At 40.1% G+C, this 20021-nt stretch overlaps 1 protein-coding gene across 4 annotated transcripts; it reads left to right on the top strand.

Moving 5' to 3' along the window:
• The first annotated feature begins 2304 nt into the window (after positions 1-2304).
• Positions 2305-17178, top strand: TMEM9B (TMEM9 domain family member B). Of its 4 annotated transcripts, none has more exons than XM_023514849.1 (5): positions 2305-2397; positions 5364-5455; positions 8508-8616; positions 10598-10732; positions 16009-17178. In XM_023514849.1, the coding sequence occupies exons 3-5, from the start codon at positions 8533-8535 to the stop codon at positions 16162-16164; spliced, it is 375 nt and encodes a 124-aa protein (XP_023370617.1). In that variant the 5' UTR covers positions 2305-2397; positions 5364-5455; positions 8508-8532; the 3' UTR covers positions 16165-17178. The 4 variants fall into 4 exon arrangements, with proteins under 4 accessions (XP_023370617.1, XP_003781132.1, XP_023370571.1 ...); XM_003781084.3 differs by having other exon boundaries at positions 2338-3060; XM_023514823.1 differs by lacking the exon at positions 2305-2397 and adding an exon at positions 3117-3232.
• The last annotated feature ends 2843 nt before the right edge of the window (positions 17179-20021 follow it).

Below are 20021 nucleotides of genomic sequence, written 5' to 3'. Positions count from 1 at the left end.
AAAAGAAAGGAAGTGTAATTGTGTTATGCTAATTGGATAAACTATGAATACCATGTACAACTTTATTCTATGGAGTATCCCAAAAGTAATGGGAAATTGTAGCTAAATGTAACTTTATAAAATTTTATAAAGAGGTAGCCAACAGAGAATATTTTATAAAAATTTTATAGTGGATATTTTGTAACTAAAGATACATTTAGTTGTATTTCCCATTTTCTTTATGTATGGTGACTTTAGGGGCAACTTTTGGGGTACTGTCTATAATGAAAAATGATTTATCTAAATAGTATGAAATAGATAAATTGAGCAATAGGGAACTAATGTGTTTATGAAAAGGCATTAGAATCATTTCCAACAGCAGGAAGAAAAAGAATAGCCCAAACAAAAGAAATAAGAACAAGTAGTATAAACATGCTATTTAGAAATACGGAGATAAATCCCAAAAGAGATAGCTAACATTTTTTTTTTAAAAAGTGTACCTGAGAGTGTAGAGGGCAGGGTAGGGTCTGCTGTTTTTCATTAATAAGTCTAGTGACACAATTTGATTTTTAAGTGTATATATTGAGAGAAATATATGTAGTTCATGTTTCTCCATTAAAAGATGAGGCCCATCAGATTGAGCCATTACTATACATTTCCTCTAAGCCTCTAGATCCCTAAAACAAAGCCCTGAAAACAATTTTGAAGAAGGAAGAGAAGGCCTATGAGGTTACAGCCAGAGTATTTCCTAGATGCCAGACCTAGACAACCATAAATATAAAGATGATTTAGTATTTCATTTTTTTGAAGTAGAGAAGGATGGTTTTCATTTGGTATTGTAAAATACTAGGAAACCAGTAATACTGATTTATCACATCTATAGGAACTAAAAATTCTCTCTACTTTGGTACTAACTAAACTGTACCAACTATGTTGTTTTGTTATTTTAGAGACCCTAGTAATTTCTCAGCACTAGTGGAACCAGCAGCTCTAGAAACAGAGAAACAATATTTTGGCTCCCTACAGTATCATGATGGTACACTTAGGTGGCAAAGTGTACCATACTACCTGCTCAAAGCAGAAAGTCTAAAGGGGGCTGAGTAGAAGGGAGCATCCTAACATACAAGAAAGGAGAGGGCTCGTGTAAGACAAAATTATTGAGATTTTATATCTTTTTCATACTAAGTCTTTGAAAAACTGTATTTCACACAGTATATCTCAGTTCAGACTAGCTACATTTCAAATGCACAACTGCCATATGTAGCTAGTGGTTACTATATTGGAGCAGCTATAAAATTCTGCCCAAACTGAGTGTACTTCATGTTTCTCCATTAAAAGATGAGGCCCATCAGATTAAGCCATTATTATATATTTCCTCTAAGCCTCCATACCCCCTAAACAAAGCCCTGAAAACAATTTTGAAGAAGAAAGAGAAGGCCTATGAAGTTAGAGCCAGAGTATTTCCTAGATGCCAGACCTAGACAACCATAAACTGATCCCTAACTTGTGCTCCATCAGCTTTTAATCAGTTCTACAGTATCTCAATGACACATTAGACCCAGAGTGTCTCTAGACTGTCCTCTGGCCAGCGAACACCTACTATAAAGACTTGATAATTCACCAAGTGACAGCATCTTCACAGGGCAGCCAAACGGGAGGGCATCTAACCCTGCTGCTTCGGTTCTGGTTGGGGCAGGTGTCACTTCCCAATTGGGACTGAAAGGGGCTAAATGTACTTGGTGCAACATCATACACCTTCTTGTGTTAGATTCTAGCATCAATAAGAATCACATGGAAAATGTGACTTCTCATACTGAGAAAATTCTGTTAACTAAAATATTTCCACAAACTAGGAAAAGACCATCTTTAAAAATATGTTCAGAGAAAGTAACACAAGTATTAAATGGGAGAATGTGAAATCCACAGAGTTCAATCCCCTTATTAAATCAGACCTAGAGGTCCAGAAAAGGGAAATAATTTGCCCAAAGTCATTCAGCAAATCTTTAGTGGCTGTGATGAGTCTTGACTGCAAAATATTTTAATGGGAGATGTTACGCCATCTCCAGGGTACTTCAATAGTACCTACAGAGAATGATAGTCCTGGGAAGATCGGTCAGTGCTTCCCTAATCCTGATTTAGGGGTCAGCCTTCTTGAATACGCACTGCACTGCCTCGCCAGGCCACAGCGCCGATTCCCCACCTTCTGGAGTCCTGGGCTGCGGATACGACTGGGGCGGTACTTTCGCCAACTCCACATCTTCCGGAGCTTAGCCTGGGCCGGGCCAGTCTAGCCCCGCCGCTGTGACCCACTTCCTAGCTGCAGGCTGGTCCAAGGGGAGGCCACACCCACGAGGGCAGCTCACAGAGACCGTCAGAAACCCAGCGGGGAGTCCTGTTCAAGAGGCGCGTGGGCGACAGGTTAGTACCTAAAGTGCAGAGACAACTCCTGCCCTTCTAGCTCCGGGTAAGCTACCGGGAAAAAGATGGCTCGGCTAGTCCCGTCTGTCTCCAGGTTAGCAGGCGCCCTGCCAGTGCCGGCCGGGATGAGGTCCGGCATCTTACGGCTCCAGCCCTCCAAGGGCCGCTGGAAGCCCCCATCTGACACCCGGAGCTCGCAGGAGTCCCCCGGGACGGGGGAACTTTCCATCGCACTGGAGGTTCCACCATGCCCCTCTGCTTCCGCACCCGGGGAAGCCATACAAGCCTCCAAACTCCGCGGGGCCCAAGCTGACACCCCAGGGAGGCCCCCTGACGTTCCAGCTGGGAGTGTAGGCCGGGCCGGGCGCCGGGACCACGCAGCCTCCAGGCCCTACGCTCTGAGAACCGTTTCCGGGGCGGATGCTTTTTGCATCTGACCCCGCGCGCCAGTGACGCGAAGGCCCAGACGGAAGTGCAGGTGGAGGATCCCGAGCTGAGCCCGACCCCGGAGCAGGTCTCGGGGGCTCTGGGCAGCAGGGACGGCCGGGCCTGGCAGCGATGGCGACTCTGTGGGGAGGCCTCCTTCGGCTCGGCTCCCTGCTCAGCCTGTCGTGCCTGGCGCTCTCCGTGCTGCTGCTGGTGCAGCTGTCAGACGCCGCCAAGGTGAGTTCCGCCCAGCCTTCGCTCCTGACGGGAGCTCCTCCCCTGCTTCTGGCCGTGCGGAAACGAGGTCTGCCCACCTGCTGCCCTCCTCCTTCCTCTCCCAGCCCTGACCTCCGGACCCCTGGCTTCACAGCCCTGCCAGACCCCCACCGCTAAGCCTCGCGACTGCCTGGTAACTCTCGCCCTCAGCCCTCGGCGGCCGGGACATCACCGCCCCCACAGTGCCCACGGTTGGGACAGCAACTCCTCACCTGCTTGACATTTCCCTTCCCACCCCGACAGCACCCACCTCAAACTTTACAACCTTTTCAACTCTGATAGTCTGTAACTTCAACTTTCTGCCCTTAAGCGCAGCCTACCCCCGCCCTCCACCCGCCTCACAGGGCCCCCATATTCCGCAAGCCAAATGATAGGAAGCCCTATCTGACAGAAATCTTCCCTATTAGGGACTAACTCATCATATCTGAACATATTCTCTTCTCACTGTGGGAACTTACCCCTCCTGGCAGGCTTCCCTCTCAGTAGAACCTACAAAGTACCTCTCACCAGCTTAATGTTCTCATCTAACTCCCTCAACCACTCTTGGTCCTTTTGTTGCCTTCTCTCCTCCTGATAATGTAGTAGTAAGGGAAGAACCAAACTATAAAGGAGGTGACATTGTGGCCTTCTCCCAGATTCCATTTCTTAACTCTTCTAGTCCCCTCCTACTCCTTTTTGGTGCCCCTTCTCTCCAGACGTTCCCTCGCCCTTTGCACACTTGTGCTTCCTCTTTGATGAGCTAGCTCATTTGGGAGAGAAACAGAAGGAATTCACATTGGAATTATGGGAAAACAGAATGACGTTGCATTTTTTAAAAATAAGAACTTTAATCTATCATGTCTGTAAATATAGGGCCTGAGAAAGATAGTTTACAGGCAGGCAAATGTTTTTGATAAGAGTTGTTTTGTTTTGTTTTTTTTAAACCTTCCCTACTTTCCACCAGAAATAAGCACACCAGCAAATCTCCTTTCAAAACATTGCTGGTGCCCTCTGTATATCTCCCTTCACCACTTTATGTAGTCTTTTGTGATCACATATTTGTCAGTCTCCTTTACCAGGGTGTGTCCTAACGGTGGATCAGAACCATGTCTTATCTGAATCTACCACATTGAGCAGGCGATCTGGCGCAGAGCAAATGCTCACTAAGTGGCTGCTGAATAGTTTATGAATTGTTAACAGCTCTGCCAGATGTATCACTGTATACAGGAGCAGTGGGCATGGTCCTCTGGAGACCAATGAGCCACTGTCACCTCAAATAGATTCCCCTCTGCTGAAGAAGCATCTCCTGTTCTCTCTATCCAGTATTTAGTCACTCTTTCCTCTACCTCTTGACAATTCTTCTGTTGATAGTTGTTGTTGTCAGATGTCCTTTCTGTCAACCAGGAAATAAGAAGCAGAATTGGGAAGGGTAGACCAATCCGATCTCAGTAGAATCAAGGAACTGTCCTATGTACTTCCATTCTAGTTTAAGCTGGATGCCTCTAAAACTTCACCCTTTTATAGGCCTGTGGCCCGACCCCTTTTATATCTTTCTACCAAAGGGTGAAGGTTAGTAGGTACAAGAATCATAACTTTTTGTGAATAAATTTTAGTTTGCTCTTTTCCATCCTTTTAAAATCATCATCAGGATTCTTATTTATAGGCACAGCTATCTCTGTACTATATGTGTCCTCCTATTGACAAATAGGTAGTGATAACATTAACATAATTTGATTGTCACATAACCCATCTATGTAGTAGGTATTATTTTTAAATAACTGTGGGCTGGGCATGGTGGCTTGCACCTGTAATCCTAGAACTCTGGGAAACCAAGGAGGGTGGATTGCTTGATTTCAGGAGTTGGAAACTAGCCTGAGCAAGAGTGAGACCTTATCTCTACTAAAGATAGAAAAAACTAGTCAGGCATTATGGTGGGTGCCTATAGTCCTAGCTACATGGGAGGCTGAGGCAAGAGGATCATTTGAGCCCAAGGTTGAGTTGCTGTGAGCTAGGCTGATGCCCCAGTACTCTACCCAGGGTAAATAACTTTGTGTAATATATATTGACTTATTAGCATTACCATAAAGGACTCATGGCTTTTAAAAACTTTTATCTCTCAAAGTTAAAAGGTTTAAAATGAATGGTTTTGAGATATCAGGGAATGCTTAGCAAAATGTGTATGGTGCACTTTTAAAAAATACTGATGGTAAAAAAAATAAAAATAAAATAAAATTACTAATGGTAAACTGTCAACAGACTATATTGAGTTTCCATTTTGGTTACAGAATTTCGAGGATGTCCGGTGTAAATGTATCTGTCCTCCCTATAAGGAAAATTCTGGGCATATTTATAATAAGAACATATCCCAGAAAGATTGGTAAGTATTCTGGATTATCAAATTTCCTGTCAGATTTCTTTCTGTGTTTGTCACTGTTAGTCCAGAATGTTCATCCAATGTATAGTTTTTTTTATTTCTTTTTAAGGAAAAATGTCAAATTGTATTTCTATTTGAAAGACTGAGAGGAAGGCCTTGAGAGCATGATGCAAGCATAAAGGATTATAGCCAAAACACTAAGCCCAGGTGGGCAGGGGTTCTTGGGGGCATGGGACTGGGTATATGGCACCTAAACTACCCATGGATACCTTTGTGTGCCCCCTTTAAGTTTTGGTGAGAAATTTTTCTCCCTCTTGCTTTTTAGTGGAAGATAAGCAAGCCTCCTTTATCTGGGTTATAATTTTTACAACTTGTAGGTTTTGGTGTTAACGTTGCTATGTATGGGAGGCTATATTTAAAAGTGTCAGAAGGCTCAAGAAGGAATGGGAATGAGCTATGTATATCAGCATTTCCCATTTGGTGTGCATGAATACATTATAGGTTTCCAAGTTGTTAATCCCTTAAGCCCTGGGACAATCAAGGAGGCCTGTGATAAGTGGGATCCTGACTGACTTTAGCCACTAACAGCCTTCTCTGTTTATCCCAGTGGACCTTGCAAATGATAGCTTTTTCTACATATGTCATGAAACAGTTGGAAAGCAATTGTGGTATAGCAGGACTAATGTGCTCCATCTCATGGAATTATGATGTTTCATGCTTTGTAATCACAGTGAAAGATTGATGGAATAAGAATCCAAGAAAAATAGTTCCAAATGCCAGAAAATTTTACATGTATTTAATTTGACAGCTAAATAGTCATCAACGAGTTTGAAAGCAAGATTAAATTCATTTAATGATATTCCAACCTGACTTTGAAAAAGCAAAGGCAGCCTCCGAGTGCATTTAGTTTTTCTGATGTCATTCTCTGTTCTTCCCATGATACACATTTAGGTTCAGTCTGATTTTTGGTAAGTGTATTCTTGAGAACTTCTTGTGAAATTCCATGTTCTACCTTTAATAGTTTATTATTATCAGTTGGTTTGGCTATAATCTTATAGGTTTTATATCAGGAAGTTACTGATATAAGAAAGTACAAGTAAATCTTCTTTTCTTTTTGGGATGGAGTCTCATTATGTTGCCCAGGCTAGTCTCAAGTTCCTGGCCTAAAGCGATCCTCCTGTTTCAGGCTTCTTAGTAACCAGAACACAGACACATACTACTGTGCCTTTTAAGTTACTTCTTTTTTTTGAGACAAAGTTTCATTCCATTTTCTGGGTAGAGTGCCATGGCATCATCATAGCTCACACCACCAACCTCAAACTCTTGAGCTCAAGAGAGCCTCTTGCCTCATCTTCCTGAATAGCTAGGACTATAGGCATGATACCCGGCTAGTTTTTCTAGTTTTAGTCTCACTCTTGCCCAGGCTGGTTTTGAACCTGTAAGCTCAAGCAATCCACTCACCTTGGATTACAGGCATGAGCCACTGCACCTGGCCTAAGTTACTTCTATATATTTTCTAAATATATTAAACACTTACAATCAGTTTATTCTATTATTATAAGCAGTAGAATGAGATGCATATCATTTGAGTGGAAAATGAATTCATTCTTTAAGTGTTTAGCACTAATATCATCACTAGCTTTTTGTTCATTTCAAGGCTTAGACAGAACCATATGTCATTCATCCCTGCTTATTGGTCAAAATAGGAAAACTGAAAATAAACAGTTGAAAACAAGTCTTTTTTGGGATATTTCTTCCTTTCCTCCCATTCTCCCTTGCTTCCTTCCTGAACCTTAGCTTTTTACTGGGGGTAGGTTCCCTGTTGGCACTAAAAAATTTTGTCTGATTTTAGAAGGGCAAGCAAGTTATGATCAACCAGGACATTATGGCTTTATGAGGTTTCCATTATCTGTGAGACCCGAGATATATTTTTACCTGCTATTTTCTAGGCTTCTCATTTTGTCCAGTTGTTAGCTTTCGTTCTTCATTGACTTATGCTGGCTGACTTAATAACTTCAGTTAGACAACTCTGGTTTGTAGTTTAAAACCAATAATGTCTTCCTTCTGGCACTAGGGGGAGGTGTTGTCTAGTTCCTAAAGTGGTTGAGCTTTATATAGGTCTATCTCTGTTTATAATTGTTGGTCAGCTAGAACCAACCTTCCTGCTTCCTCTTAGCCCTGCATGACTTTTGCAAAGCACTCAATTCCGTGTTGTTACTAAAATGTGTTTGTCCTTCAAAAGACACACTCAATACTTACTCAGCACTTAGATTCCCAAGTAATCCTTAGGTATTATTGCTGAGGCTCCTGAAGCTGAAATAGGAAACTGAAAAGGAAATCAGTCTCATTTTCCTGAGGTTCAGAGAGATAAAGGGAGGCTGGCCTAGAAGGCCAATGTCCTGGATTCTGGTCCTTTTTCAGCTACTAATTTGCTCTGTGACCTTGTGCAGGTGACTTCTCTAAGTGTTGGGCTGGATGACCTCTTTGATTCTGAGATAGATAGCCCCTGTTCTGGGATTAGTTTCCTCTGCCCATTTTATGCCTGAATCCAGTTAGATACACGCCTGGTCTTCTATATGTTTGTAGGTCTCACACTTTTATGCTGTAGGTTATAGGACTTTACTCTTATTTGAAATTCTGTCAGTGGAGATTATTATTATTATTATTATTTTTATTAGAGACAGAGTCTCACTTTGTTGCCTTCGGTACAGCCATGGCATCACAGCTCACAGCAATCTCCAGCTCTTTGGCTTAGGCGATTCTCTTGCCTCAGCCTCCTGAGTAGCTGGGACTACAGGCACCTGCCACAATGCCCAGCTATTTCTTTTGGTGTTGCAGTTTGGCCAGGGCCTGGTTTGAACCTGCTACCCTCAGTATATTGGGCCGGCACCCTACTCACTGAGCCCCCAGCACTGTCCAACTTATTGATTATTTGTTCCTTATATTCTTTCATTGGATAAATTTAGTGATTAATCTGGATTTCAGGAAAGTTTTGATCCTTGCACGTTTTAATCCCAGCCAGGCTTAAGCAGTAATTTTAACTTTGTTTTTACAGCGATTGCCTTCATGTTGTGGATCCCATGCCTGTGCGGGGGCCTGATGTAGAAGCATATTGTCTACGCTGTGAATGCAAATATGAGGAACGAAGCTCTGTGACAATCAAGGTAAAAAAAATGTGTGTGTGTATCTCTTTTCTGCTTCTACTTGGTCTCTAGATGAAACAAAAAAATTTAGATCCCTACCCCAAAAGAAATAATGGGCTTGCTCTCTGCATGCTACACTAAAATGTTTTGTGAATTAATTAGGATATGTTAGATAGATATGTGAAAATACCCTATAATTATAATTGGCATATTCCAGAAAAATACCCCAGCTTCCCTATGGGCCTGTACGCCAAAGCTGCATGATAAAGCTCTCTTCCTCCTGCCCTCTTAAACCTTGGAAAAATTAATCTGTAGTAACTATTCTAGAAACATCACTTCTGGATTTTAAGATTTCCTTCTTTATTTCTTGTAGGAAATGAAATGCTGATAACTCTTATCATTATTTGGATCTCTAATGAGTTTAGTTACTTTATTATTAAACTAATGGTTCTTGGCTAATTTCTTTTATATGCCACTTTCCATTTCTTTCCCCCCAAAGGGCTTTGTGGGAGAATCTGTGGTGGTGGACAATTATAATAATAATCACAAAGATTTCTGCTGTGATTGACCTTGTGAGAGAGCTCCTGTTCCAATAGGTGCTACACTATAGAGAAATCTTCACTGTACTATTTTTCTAACAGACATTTGAAATATAATTTATGTTCCGTAATAGTCATTCATTATAAGTGTGTAATTCTATAAATTTTAATAAATTTTAAACTTCTGAAATCCAGTTTTAGAACATTCCCATCACCCCAAAGAGATCATGCCCATTTACAGTGGGATGACAGTGTGGTCTTTGTGCCTGGCTTCTTTCACTTAATATAATGTTTATCCAAATGGTGGCATGTATCAGTACTGCATCCCTTTGTCTGTTGTTGTTGTAGAGACAGGGTCTCACTCTGTTGCCCAGGCTGAAGTACCGTGGCATCAGCCTAGCTCACAGCAACCTCAGACTCCTGGGTTCAAGCAATCTTCCTGCTTTAGCCTCCCGAGTACCTGGGACTACAAGCACCCAACACAGTGCCTCACTGGTCTTTTTATTTTTACTACATATGGGGGCTTGCTCTTGCTCAGGCTGGTCTCAAATTCTTAAGCTCAAGTGACTCTCCTGCCTGGGCCTCCCAGAGTGCTAGGCTTGAGCCAGCATGCCCAGCCTGCATTCCTTTTCATTGCTGAATAGTATTCTATTAATATCCACTTATTAATTGATAGGGTTATTTAACAACTTGGGTTCTTTCCAGATTTTTACTATTATCATACTATCATGAATATCTGCGTACATGTCTTTGTGTGGATATATGTTTTTGTTTCTTTCAGGTAAATTCCTTAGAACGGTACATTTATGTTTAACTTTTTCAGAGCCTGTCTGATTATTTTCCAAAGTGGTTACATTATGCCATTTTACATTCCCACCAGCAATGTATGTAAGTGCTCAGTTTCTCCATACCAACCATTGGCCAACATTTGGTGTTGTCTATTTATGACTTTATGGCCATTCTAGTGGGTATATACTTTTTGTCAGCTCATGAATTAAGATCTCAAGAAAATCTCTGGCTTAGAAAGTATTTTTGTATATCTAAATTGATCTAAAAGAATATTCTGTTAAAGTTCACCTGAATTACATTTTCTGTTGGGGTTCCTTTAAGTTGTTTTGGCAGCAGTGCCACTAAATCTAGGACACTGTGTTCTTTTGAAAAAAGAAACCTGCTGTGCTAGCATTGGTGACAAGTGACTAGCAGTAGGTGAAGATGGAATTTTGAAGACTCAAAATGGGATTCTAAAGGCAAAAAGTTTTCTTGCCTCTTTGTCTTTAATACTTTGGTGAAGAGTTTGTTTCTTATGTTAGTATCTGGTTTGCATAGAAATTCTATAGGCTTAGCAGATAATCAGTCTGCTGTACCATCAACACACAAAATTCTTGTTTCTTGGCTTGAAGAGAGACATGACTTACACCACAAATTGATACTGAGAGATATAACTGATTTTCCATTTTCTTTAGGTTACCATTATAATCTATCTCTCTATTTTGGGCCTTCTACTTCTGTACATGGTGTATCTTACTCTGGTTGAGCCCATACTGAAGAGACGCCTCTTTGGACACTCACAATTGATACAGAGTGATGACGATGTTGGGGTAAGTTCTCTGCCTACAGGCTGCATGTGACCAGTGTCTGTCATCATCTAATATAAAGGGCAGGTGGAAAATAGCTTATAGATGTTCACACACAGCAGCAGATCCTCAACTAGGGAAGCTAAAGATAGTTCTAATTTTAGTATGCGTTTCTGTATGAGGAAACTGCTCTATGTTATAAAGCCATAAATGTGGTGTTCTGAACTGATGATCTAAATGCATTTGGTGAATAGAAGGCCTTGCCCTCAGTACCAAAGACAAAATTTTCATTGCCTTTCCCTGTTTACACTGAAACAAAAGCATCTGAGATAGTTTGCTTCTCAAGCTCCTGTCTAAAACACCTTTCCTGTCAGTATCATCAAATATTTTAGAAGGCAGAGTGGTTTTAGTGAAGGGAAGCATGAAAACAAGACATGCTTTTCTTAGTGAACCATAGCTTGATAACCTGCAATGTTTTATATTTTCTTTCTTCTTTTTTTTTTTTACTGCTTAAAAGAAATCTGTAATCTTTGACTCTAACTAAAAATAAAACTATCACTCTAGATTATCTTCCTATCTTTTTTTTTTTTTGAGACGGAGTCTCAAGCTATTGTCCTGGGTAGCATGCTGTGGCGTCATAGCTCACAGCAACCTCCAATTCAGGCTCAAGTGATCCTCTTTCCTCAGTTTTTTCTATTTTTAGTAGAGACAGGGTCTCACTTTTGCTCAGACTGATCTCAAATGTGTGAGCTCAAGTAATCCACCAGCCTTGGTCTCCCACAGTGCTAGGATTATAGGCGTGAACCACTGCAGCCAGCCTCTCTTACTGTCTTTAAAAACAAATTTATATTTGTACATAAATAATTAATATATAAATTGTTTCATGATCTTTTTTTGTTTTTAACATTACTTTATTCAAAAATGTCCAGAAATTGACATAGTCCACAAACTTGATATTCAGAATTATATCGTCTTACTATTATCCTATTTGGAACTGTTCTGAATTTTCCATTATTTCATTATTATATATAATTTTTCTTAGAAATTGCTTTTTATTCCAGATTATTTTATTGTACTATGTTCTTTAAAGTGAATAAAATTCAGTACAGTTTTGTGAGCAGCCCAGCTCAGGGGTCCAGTATAGATAGATTCAAGAATCAATTCCAAAAGCCAAACCTGTAGTGAACCTTTGCTAGTCACAGTCAGAAGTCCTTTTCCTGGCTCGGCACCTATGGCTCAAGTGGCTAAGGCACCAGCCACATACACCTAAGGTGGTGGGTTCGAATCCAGCCCGGGCCTGCCAAACAACAATGATGGCTGCAACCGAAAAAAAAAAAAATAGCCAGGCATTGTGGCAGGCGCCTGTGGTCCCAGCTACTTGGGAGGCGGAGGCAGGAGACTCGCTTGAGCCCAGGAGTTGGAGGTTGCTGTGAGCTATGCCATGGCACTCTACCCAGGGGGACAGCTGAGGCTCTGTCTCAAAAAAAAAAAAAAAAGTCTTTTTACTTCCTCTGGAATAGCTTGTGGACCTATTAGTCAGAGATGGGAAAGGGGGTCATCATGACTAGATGGCTTTAGTTATAACTAGAAACAGAGCTTGCTTTTTGAACAACACACTGTTGTCTCATGAATATCAATGACAGATACTCATTTGGTCAAGATTTAATTTTTTTAGTTAAGAACTTTCATAAAAATACTTCTCCCTCTTTTTCCTTTGCTATTTATTAACTTAAACAATATAATATTAGTAAACTTTTCTATGGCAGGTACTATGCTGGGTACTAGGAATACAGAGATATATAAAACAGAAACAGATGTGTGAAAGAAATGACTAATAATAATGTGTTTCTCATTTTTATTTTTAATCATATAAGAAACACATATTTATTTTCAAAAAGTACAGGAGGAGATTGATAGGCTGGGACAAAAGACCAGAGATTTAGTGTAGTCAAAAAACAGGCATATTGGGACTAATGGCTGAGAATGCTGCAAGGACAGGAGGTTGTGTATTAGGAACATTAGAGTCTCAAATACTGTTTCCATGTTCATTTTCATTCACATATTCAGAGTTTCACAACCTTGACATTTGGGGTCAAATGATGCTATGTTATGGAAGGAGGGTGCTATCCTGTACATTGTAAAATAATTAGCAGCATCCCTGACCTCTGTCCACTGGAGACCAGTATCACCCTCCATCCCAATAATGGCAATCAGAAATGTCCACAAATATTGCTGAATATCCCTGAAGGGGCATGCAAAATCACCCCCATTTGAGAACTACTGACATATGAGAATGTTGTGTATCAAAGGCCACATAAGCCATTTTATTATAGTCAGATAGGTTGGGTGAAAGTCTTATTTAAACAACATCTTTTACTTCATTAATATGTTCCTGATTTCAGAAATAGACTATACAGTATCTTTAACATGAAGGAAATGGATGTAAAAAACACATAGGGTAGGCATTTGATTGGCAGGGTCATGTGGTCAGTAATTGTTTTTGCCCACCAGTGACTGTTTCTGCCTCAATGTTGATCATTTGAGAACACTGTCTCTGAGAGGCCTGACTGACTCCTCTAACTCTTCCATACCTGTTAAACTGATTCTGGGTAGAGAGAGATCTTCTGACCAAACCTATAAATTTATGGTAATAACTCTGTACAAAAAGAAGTTGAATTTAAATTCCTATAGTTGTTGCTTATCCAAGATGTGAGTTATTTACTATTTATGTGCTTAAAAAATGCTTTTGTTGCATTCTCAGTTTTCATTTTTTCCATTTTTGTTCTGTGTAGAGCATTTTTAGTACAAATAGTTAGGAAGCTCATTGCAAGAAGTCACAATATTTACTATATCATTTGTCCATGACACACCATCATTATTTTCAAAGCATTACATTAAAACATGTTTTGTATTTATTGTAATTTTATCAGGTGTAAAAAGAACAAACATACAAAAAGGGTAAATCTCTTATTTGCATTCTCCCAGCATCTGTGACCATGTGCAGCTAGTTCAATCTTGTTCTGATAGGTGGAGAACAGCCACAAAGGATTAACTGGTTTGTTTAGTCTTTTGAATTTGTCCCTTAAGAAGATTTGTCTCTCCCACCTTGAAGAGTAGATAACAGGACTGTGAAACTGAGAGGTGCTCTACTGATAAAGTACATCCTACTTCCCAGTATTGTTTATGTCAAAACAAACCAATGGTGGTATTCCTCCCCACCCCCGATCTTTAACTCAGGAGATAGTATTTTATATACAATTTCATTGAAGCACCATATTCCTAGAGTGTCCTTTTAATCTTCCTGAGCAAAATCTGTGTTTTGAGAAGATACAACATAAAGTCAAGGTTAATTGAAGTTTTAGTGTTTGTGCTAATTTGTTAAATGACCTTGCATCAGTTTATTTCCTTATGGGAAATCAGTCCTACAAATTCAATCTCCTTCCTCTTTCCTTACATTCTTCCTTACATCTTGGACACATTTTTAACTTGATGGAATTCTCTTTATTATTTTCATTTGTAAGATTAAAAATTTAAAAGTGCTGTAGTACCAGCTACTTGGAAGGCTAAGGCAGGAGAATTGCTTAAGCCCAGGAATTCAAGGCTATAGTACACAATGATCATGACTGTGAATAACCACTGCACTCCAGCCTGAGCAGCATAGCAAGACCCTGTCCTTCAAAAAAAAAAAAATTAATTAATTGAAAATAAATGTGGTTTATATAGCCTATATTGCCTAAATTCAGTGAAAAGTTGAGGGAATCTTGGTAAAGAAGACAAGGGAAAATTCTTTATAGAAAACTCTTTGATGTCTTTCAAATGTAAACATTGTGGCTCAGCGCCTGTGGCTCAAGCGGCTAAGGCGCCAGCCACATACACCTAAGGTGGTGGGTTCGAATCCCCAGCCCGGACCCGCCAAACAACAATGATGGCTGCAACCAAAAAAAAAAATGGCCGGGCGCTGTGGCGGGCGCCTGTGGTCCCAGCTACTTGGGAGGCTGAGGCAGGAGACTCGCTTGAGCCCAGGAGTTGGAGGTTGCTGTGAGCGTGATGCCATGGCACTCTACCCAGGGGGAGAGCTTGAGGCTCTGTCTCAAAAAAAAAAAATAAAAAAAAAAAAATGTAAACATTGTACAAATGTCTTGTATAGAAAACGAGCAGGTGTTAGAACACTATATCATTATAGTTGTGTATATAGTTATGTGGTTATATATAGATTTCCACCTACATGCTCACTCCTGCCCTGGATTATATAATACAGCTTTTACAAATATGCCTAGCAAAACAATTTTCTGTCCTAGAGGCAAAGCTTAGTTTAAAAGGTACCACTTGTGACTTGGATCTTATGTTGAAACATTTGGAACATGGAGTTCAGGAAAAAGAGATCAAGGAAAAGGCAAACAAAAGCAATAAATTACTATTGAATGCTTTTTGTCATTTAGGCAGCTGTGTTTATATCTTGTTCATAGTTAGATTAGCATGGTGGTTTCCTGTGTAATGACTGCAAACATCCAGTTGCATTGGTTTACTTTGACTAAGGTAGACGGGTTTCCTACACAGATACCTAGGTAACCCTTCAATAGCCTCTTTCCTAATGCAGCAACTTGCATGAAAGCATTTGAGGGCTTAGCAGTGGAAGAAGTATGTATAATAGAGATGGTGAAGTAAATAATTCCTTATTGTCCATGGTAATAGAGGATAATTATAGCAGTTGAGCTGTGTCTCTTTCAATTATAGATTGGGTAAGATGGGAAACAAGAAAGCTTTTCGAAACTAGCCCATTTCGTGTATGAGTTGAGGGTACAAGGAAAGATTGAAACAAACCAAGATATGACCTTGTAAACTGATCTCCCAGAAAGAATGTGGCTCAAGCTGGTGAATAAATGATTCTAATATAATAGACTCAGGAAATTAAAAGACATACCTTTCCTCTGCCACAGATTAGCTATAAAGTATTGAAAACAGAAAAGAAAGACCCTAGTTTCCATATCAGGGAAGACTTCTCTCTAACACAAACGACCACTGTCTTTGACTTGGTCTCTGGTTCTTAAGGGAAATATCTTTGGAAATGGTGACCCATGGAAATACTCCCTCATCACTTATGTTTCCTGAACCACTTTTTTCTATAATTGAGTTCATCCTACTCCTGATAGTTGATTGCCTAGGAGTGCTTAGCCAAATAGATGCTCCATTATTTGAAAAGTCCACCTGCTCCTGTCTCTGTGGTAAACTAACTGCTATTTTGTGTACGTATTTTATACTGACCATGCCATCTCTAATGTTCTCCATTCCTGGACACTCAGGATCACCAGCCTTTTGCAAATGCCCACGATGTGCTGGCCCGTTCCCGCAGTCGTGCCAATGTGCTGAACAAGGTTGAGTACGCCCAGCAGCGCTGGAAGCTTCAAGTTCAAGAGCAGAGAAAATCTGTCTTTGACCGACATGTTGTTCTCAGCTAATTAGGAATCAAATTCAAGGTGACTGGAAAGAAACAAGGCAGACAACTGGAAAAAAATGAACTTGAGTTTTCTTGGGTTTTGTTTTAATACCCTGTTAATTTTACCAACTATTACTGGAAGAATCAAAACTGGAAGCAAAAAAATGTGCTTAGTGTTTTTTTTTCTTGTTAACATATTAATAGGGACATTTTTAAAAGCACACAGCTCAGTGTCAGCCAATAAACCTTTTCCTATTTGTGACTTTTACTAATAAAAATAAATTTACCTGTAAATTATCTTGAAGTCCTTTACCCTGGAACAAGCACTCTCTTTTTCACCACACTGTTTTAACTTGATTTTCAAGATAATTTTCAGGTGTTTCTTCTTTTGGTGGGAGAGGGAGGGATGCCTGGGAAGTGCTTAACAACTTTTTTCAAGTCACTTTACTAAACAAACTTTTGTAAATAGACCTTACCTTCTATTTTCAAGTTTGGTTTATCTTCTGCAGTATAGCCAGCCTCATCAAAGCGCTGACTACCATTTGACTTTTGCACTATATTATCTAGGTATCTGGCTGGCCCGTGGCTGCACTTCATGGTAAACTGGAAATGCAATGCCTGATGGCTCTTAACAAAATGCACATTTTTTCATGTACTGTGATGTCTGATGCAATGCATCCTGGAACGAACTGGCCATTTGCTAGTTTACTCTAATGACTAAACATAGTCTTGGTGTGTATGGGCTTTCTCATCTTCTTCTAGTATCTTTAAGGACAAATCCTAAGGACTTGGAAACTGGCAATAAGGAAATAGTCTTTTAAACCCAAGCCTCCCTGGATTTAACATACACACACATTTGTCAGCATTTCCAGCTGTGTCAAGAGGCAGCTATTTGAGCTCCTGTGTGTGCGGCTTTGAACTAGGACTAGGGTTCTGGGTGCCTCTCTCTGAAAGGTATAACAGTTATTGGATAACTGGCTTTTTTCTTCTTATGTCCTCTTTGGAATGTAACAATAAAAATAATTTTTGAAACATCTATCAGTGTACGTCTCCCAGATTTTTTTTTCCTGTCACTTTTGCTATATCATGAGCTTGAAGAAACAGACATTTCGTACCATCTTATGAGACTATTGTTTTATATCAATCTAATCATAAAACATTGGTACTAAATTATCTGTGCATGTGCAGAGAGAAAGAGAGACTATCAGTTCTTAGGTGAGTCTCTGAAAAGCATACGAATGTTGTGTTAAATTGAAAGATTTAAAATTACTGAGGAATGCTCGTTCTAAGAAATTGTTGGTAAAAATTATATTGGAATTATATTAAATTCATAAGAATGAAGATTTAGGATCTATTACTGTTGAGTTTTAAAGGGGGAGGGTTGCTTAGTACCCACAAATCTAGCCTAAGATTATTGATTTTGTTGTTTTGTTTTGTATTGAGACAGTCTCACTCTGTTGCCCAGACTAGAGTGGCATGTTGCCCGCGGTTAGAATGCCACAGCATCAGCCTAGCTCATAGCAACCTCATACTCCTGGGTTCAAGTCATCCTCCTGCCTCAGCCTCCCAAGTAGCTGGGACTACAAGCAAATGCTATAATGACTGGCTAATTTTTCTTTTTTTTTTTTTTTTTTGAAACAGAGCCTCAAGCTATCCCCCTGGGTAGAGTGCCGTGGCATCACAGCTCACAGAAACCTCCAACTCCTAGGCTCAAGTGAGTCTCCTGCCTCAGCTTCCCAAGTAGCTGGGACCACAGGCACCCGCTACAATGCCTGGCTATTTTTTGGTTGCAGCTGTCATTGTTGTTTGGTGGGCCTGTGCTGGATTCGAATCTGCCATCTTAGGTGTATGTGGCTGGCACCTTAGCCACTTGAGCCACAGGCACCAAGCCAAATTTTTCGATTTTTTTCGCTCAAATTTTTCAATTTTCAATTTTCAAGACAGGGTCTTGGTCTTGCTCAGGTTGGTCTCAAACTCATCAGCTCAAGTGATTCTCCCACCTCAGCCTCCCAGACTGCTGGGGTTACAAGTATGAGCCACTGTACCTGGCCAAACCTGATAATATTAACAACAAAATTGGGCTGGTGTAGATTGCTTGAGCCCAGGAGTTTGAGGTTGCTGTGACTAGGCTGATGCCATGGCATTCTAACCTTGGGCAATAGAGTGAGACAATGTCTCAAAAAAAAAAAAAAAAAAGGCATGGTGTGGTGGGTCATGCCCGTAATCCTAGCATTCTGGGAGGTGAGCCTGAGCTAAGAGTGAGACCCTGGCTCTACTAAAAATGGAAAAACTAGCCAGGTGTTGTGGCGGGCACCTATAGTCCCAGCTACTTGGGAGGCTGAGCAAGAAGATCTCTTGAGTCTAAGAGTTTGAGGTTGCTGAGAGTTATGATGCCATGACACTCTACCCAGGGTGACAAAGTAAGACTATCTCAAAAAAATGAAAAGAAAAAATTTAGGTTCGACATAACCAAGTGGGATTTATCCCAGCAAGACAAGTTTAACATTCAAAAATAATATACATTTCATTTAAAGAAAAATCACATCGATCATAACAATAGATACAGAAAAGGCATTTGACAAAACCCAGCCTCTATTCATGATAAAAACTCAGCAAACTAGGAATAAAGTGGAATTTCCTCAACCTAATGAATAATATCCACAAGAAATCTATAGCTAACATCACACTTAATGGTGAGGAACTAGCTGCTAACCCACTAAGGTCAGGAACAAGGCAAGGACATCTTCTGTCACCACTCTTCTTCAACATTTTACTGGAAGTTCTAGCTTAAGTAATAAGACAAGAAAAGGAAATAAAAGGTACACAGATTGGGAAGGAAGAAACAAAACTTTATATGGGCGGCACCTTTGACTCAAAGGAGTAGGGTGCCAGCCCCATATGCTGAAAGTGGCGGGTTCAAACCTAGCCCTGGCCAAAAACTGAAAAAAGAAGAAGAAAAAATCTTTATAGATGACATGGTTGTCTGTAGAAAACCCAAAGAGTTGAAAAAATAGCTGGAACTAATGGGCAGCTCCTGTGGCTCAGTGAGTAGGGCACTGGCCCCATATACTGAGGGTGGCAGGTTCAAACCCTGCCCCAGCCAAACTGCAACAAAAAATAGCTGGGCGTTATGGCAGACGCCTATAGTCCCAGCTACTTGGGGGACTGAGGCAAGAGAATTGCCTAAGCCCAAGAGCTGGAAGTTGCTGTGAGCTGTGATGCAACAGTACCCTACTGTGGGTGATAAAGTGAGACTCTGTCTCTTAAATAAAAAAAAGCTGGAACTAATAAGTGATTATGGCAAGGATGCAAGGTTAATATAAAAAAATGACTTTCCTATATACCAGCACTGGAATTTGAAATTAAAAATAACAGCATTTATATTCGCACCCCAAAATGAAATACTTAGGTATAAATCAAGCAAAATCTATATACAATCTATATTTAAAAAAAAACCTCAAAGCTCTGGTTTAAAAAAAAAATCAAAGAAGTAAATAGTAAAGAGGTATTCTATGTTTGTGGATAGAAATGCTCAATATTATCAGGATGTCAGTTCTTCTCAAACTTACCTGTACATTCAAAGCAATCCCAATCAAAATCCTTGAAAGTTATTTTGTAGATATTAACAAACTTATTCTAAAGTTTATACAGAAAGGCAAAAGACCCAGAGTAGGCAACATGGTGTTAAAGGAGAACTAACTACGAAGTCATAAAACTGACACTGCCCAATTTTGAGACTTACTATAAAATTATACTAATCAAGACGGTGTGGTACCAACCAGGAAAAAAAAAAAATAGATAAACAGATCCATGGAACACAATAGAGACCACAGATGTAGACCCACGTAAATGTAGCCAATTGATCTTTGACAAAGCAGC

This window comes from Otolemur garnettii, unplaced genomic scaffold, assembly GCF_000181295.1.
Source record: "Otolemur garnettii isolate 467f Iridium unplaced genomic scaffold, OtoGar3 scaffold00001, whole genome shotgun sequence".
Lineage (NCBI taxonomy): Eukaryota > Metazoa > Chordata > Mammalia > Primates > Galagidae > Otolemur > Otolemur garnettii.
The sequence above is the reverse complement of the archived record's forward strand: the minus strand, read 5'-3'. Positions and strand labels throughout refer to the sequence as shown.

Excerpts from the sequence above, each read along its gene's own strand:
- TMEM9B (XM_003781084.3), top strand. The coding sequence starts at position 2,956 with ATGGCGACTCTGTGGGGAGGCCTCCTTCGGCTCGGCTCCCTGCTCAGC. Across the intron at positions 3,061-5,363 it reads AGCTGTCAGACGCCGCCAAG|AATTTCGAGGATGTCCGGTG; the intron begins GTGAGTTCCGCC and ends TTTTGGTTACAG. Across the intron at positions 10,733-16,008 it reads AGAGTGATGACGATGTTGGG|GATCACCAGCCTTTTGCAAA; the intron begins GTAAGTTCTCTG and ends CTGGACACTCAG.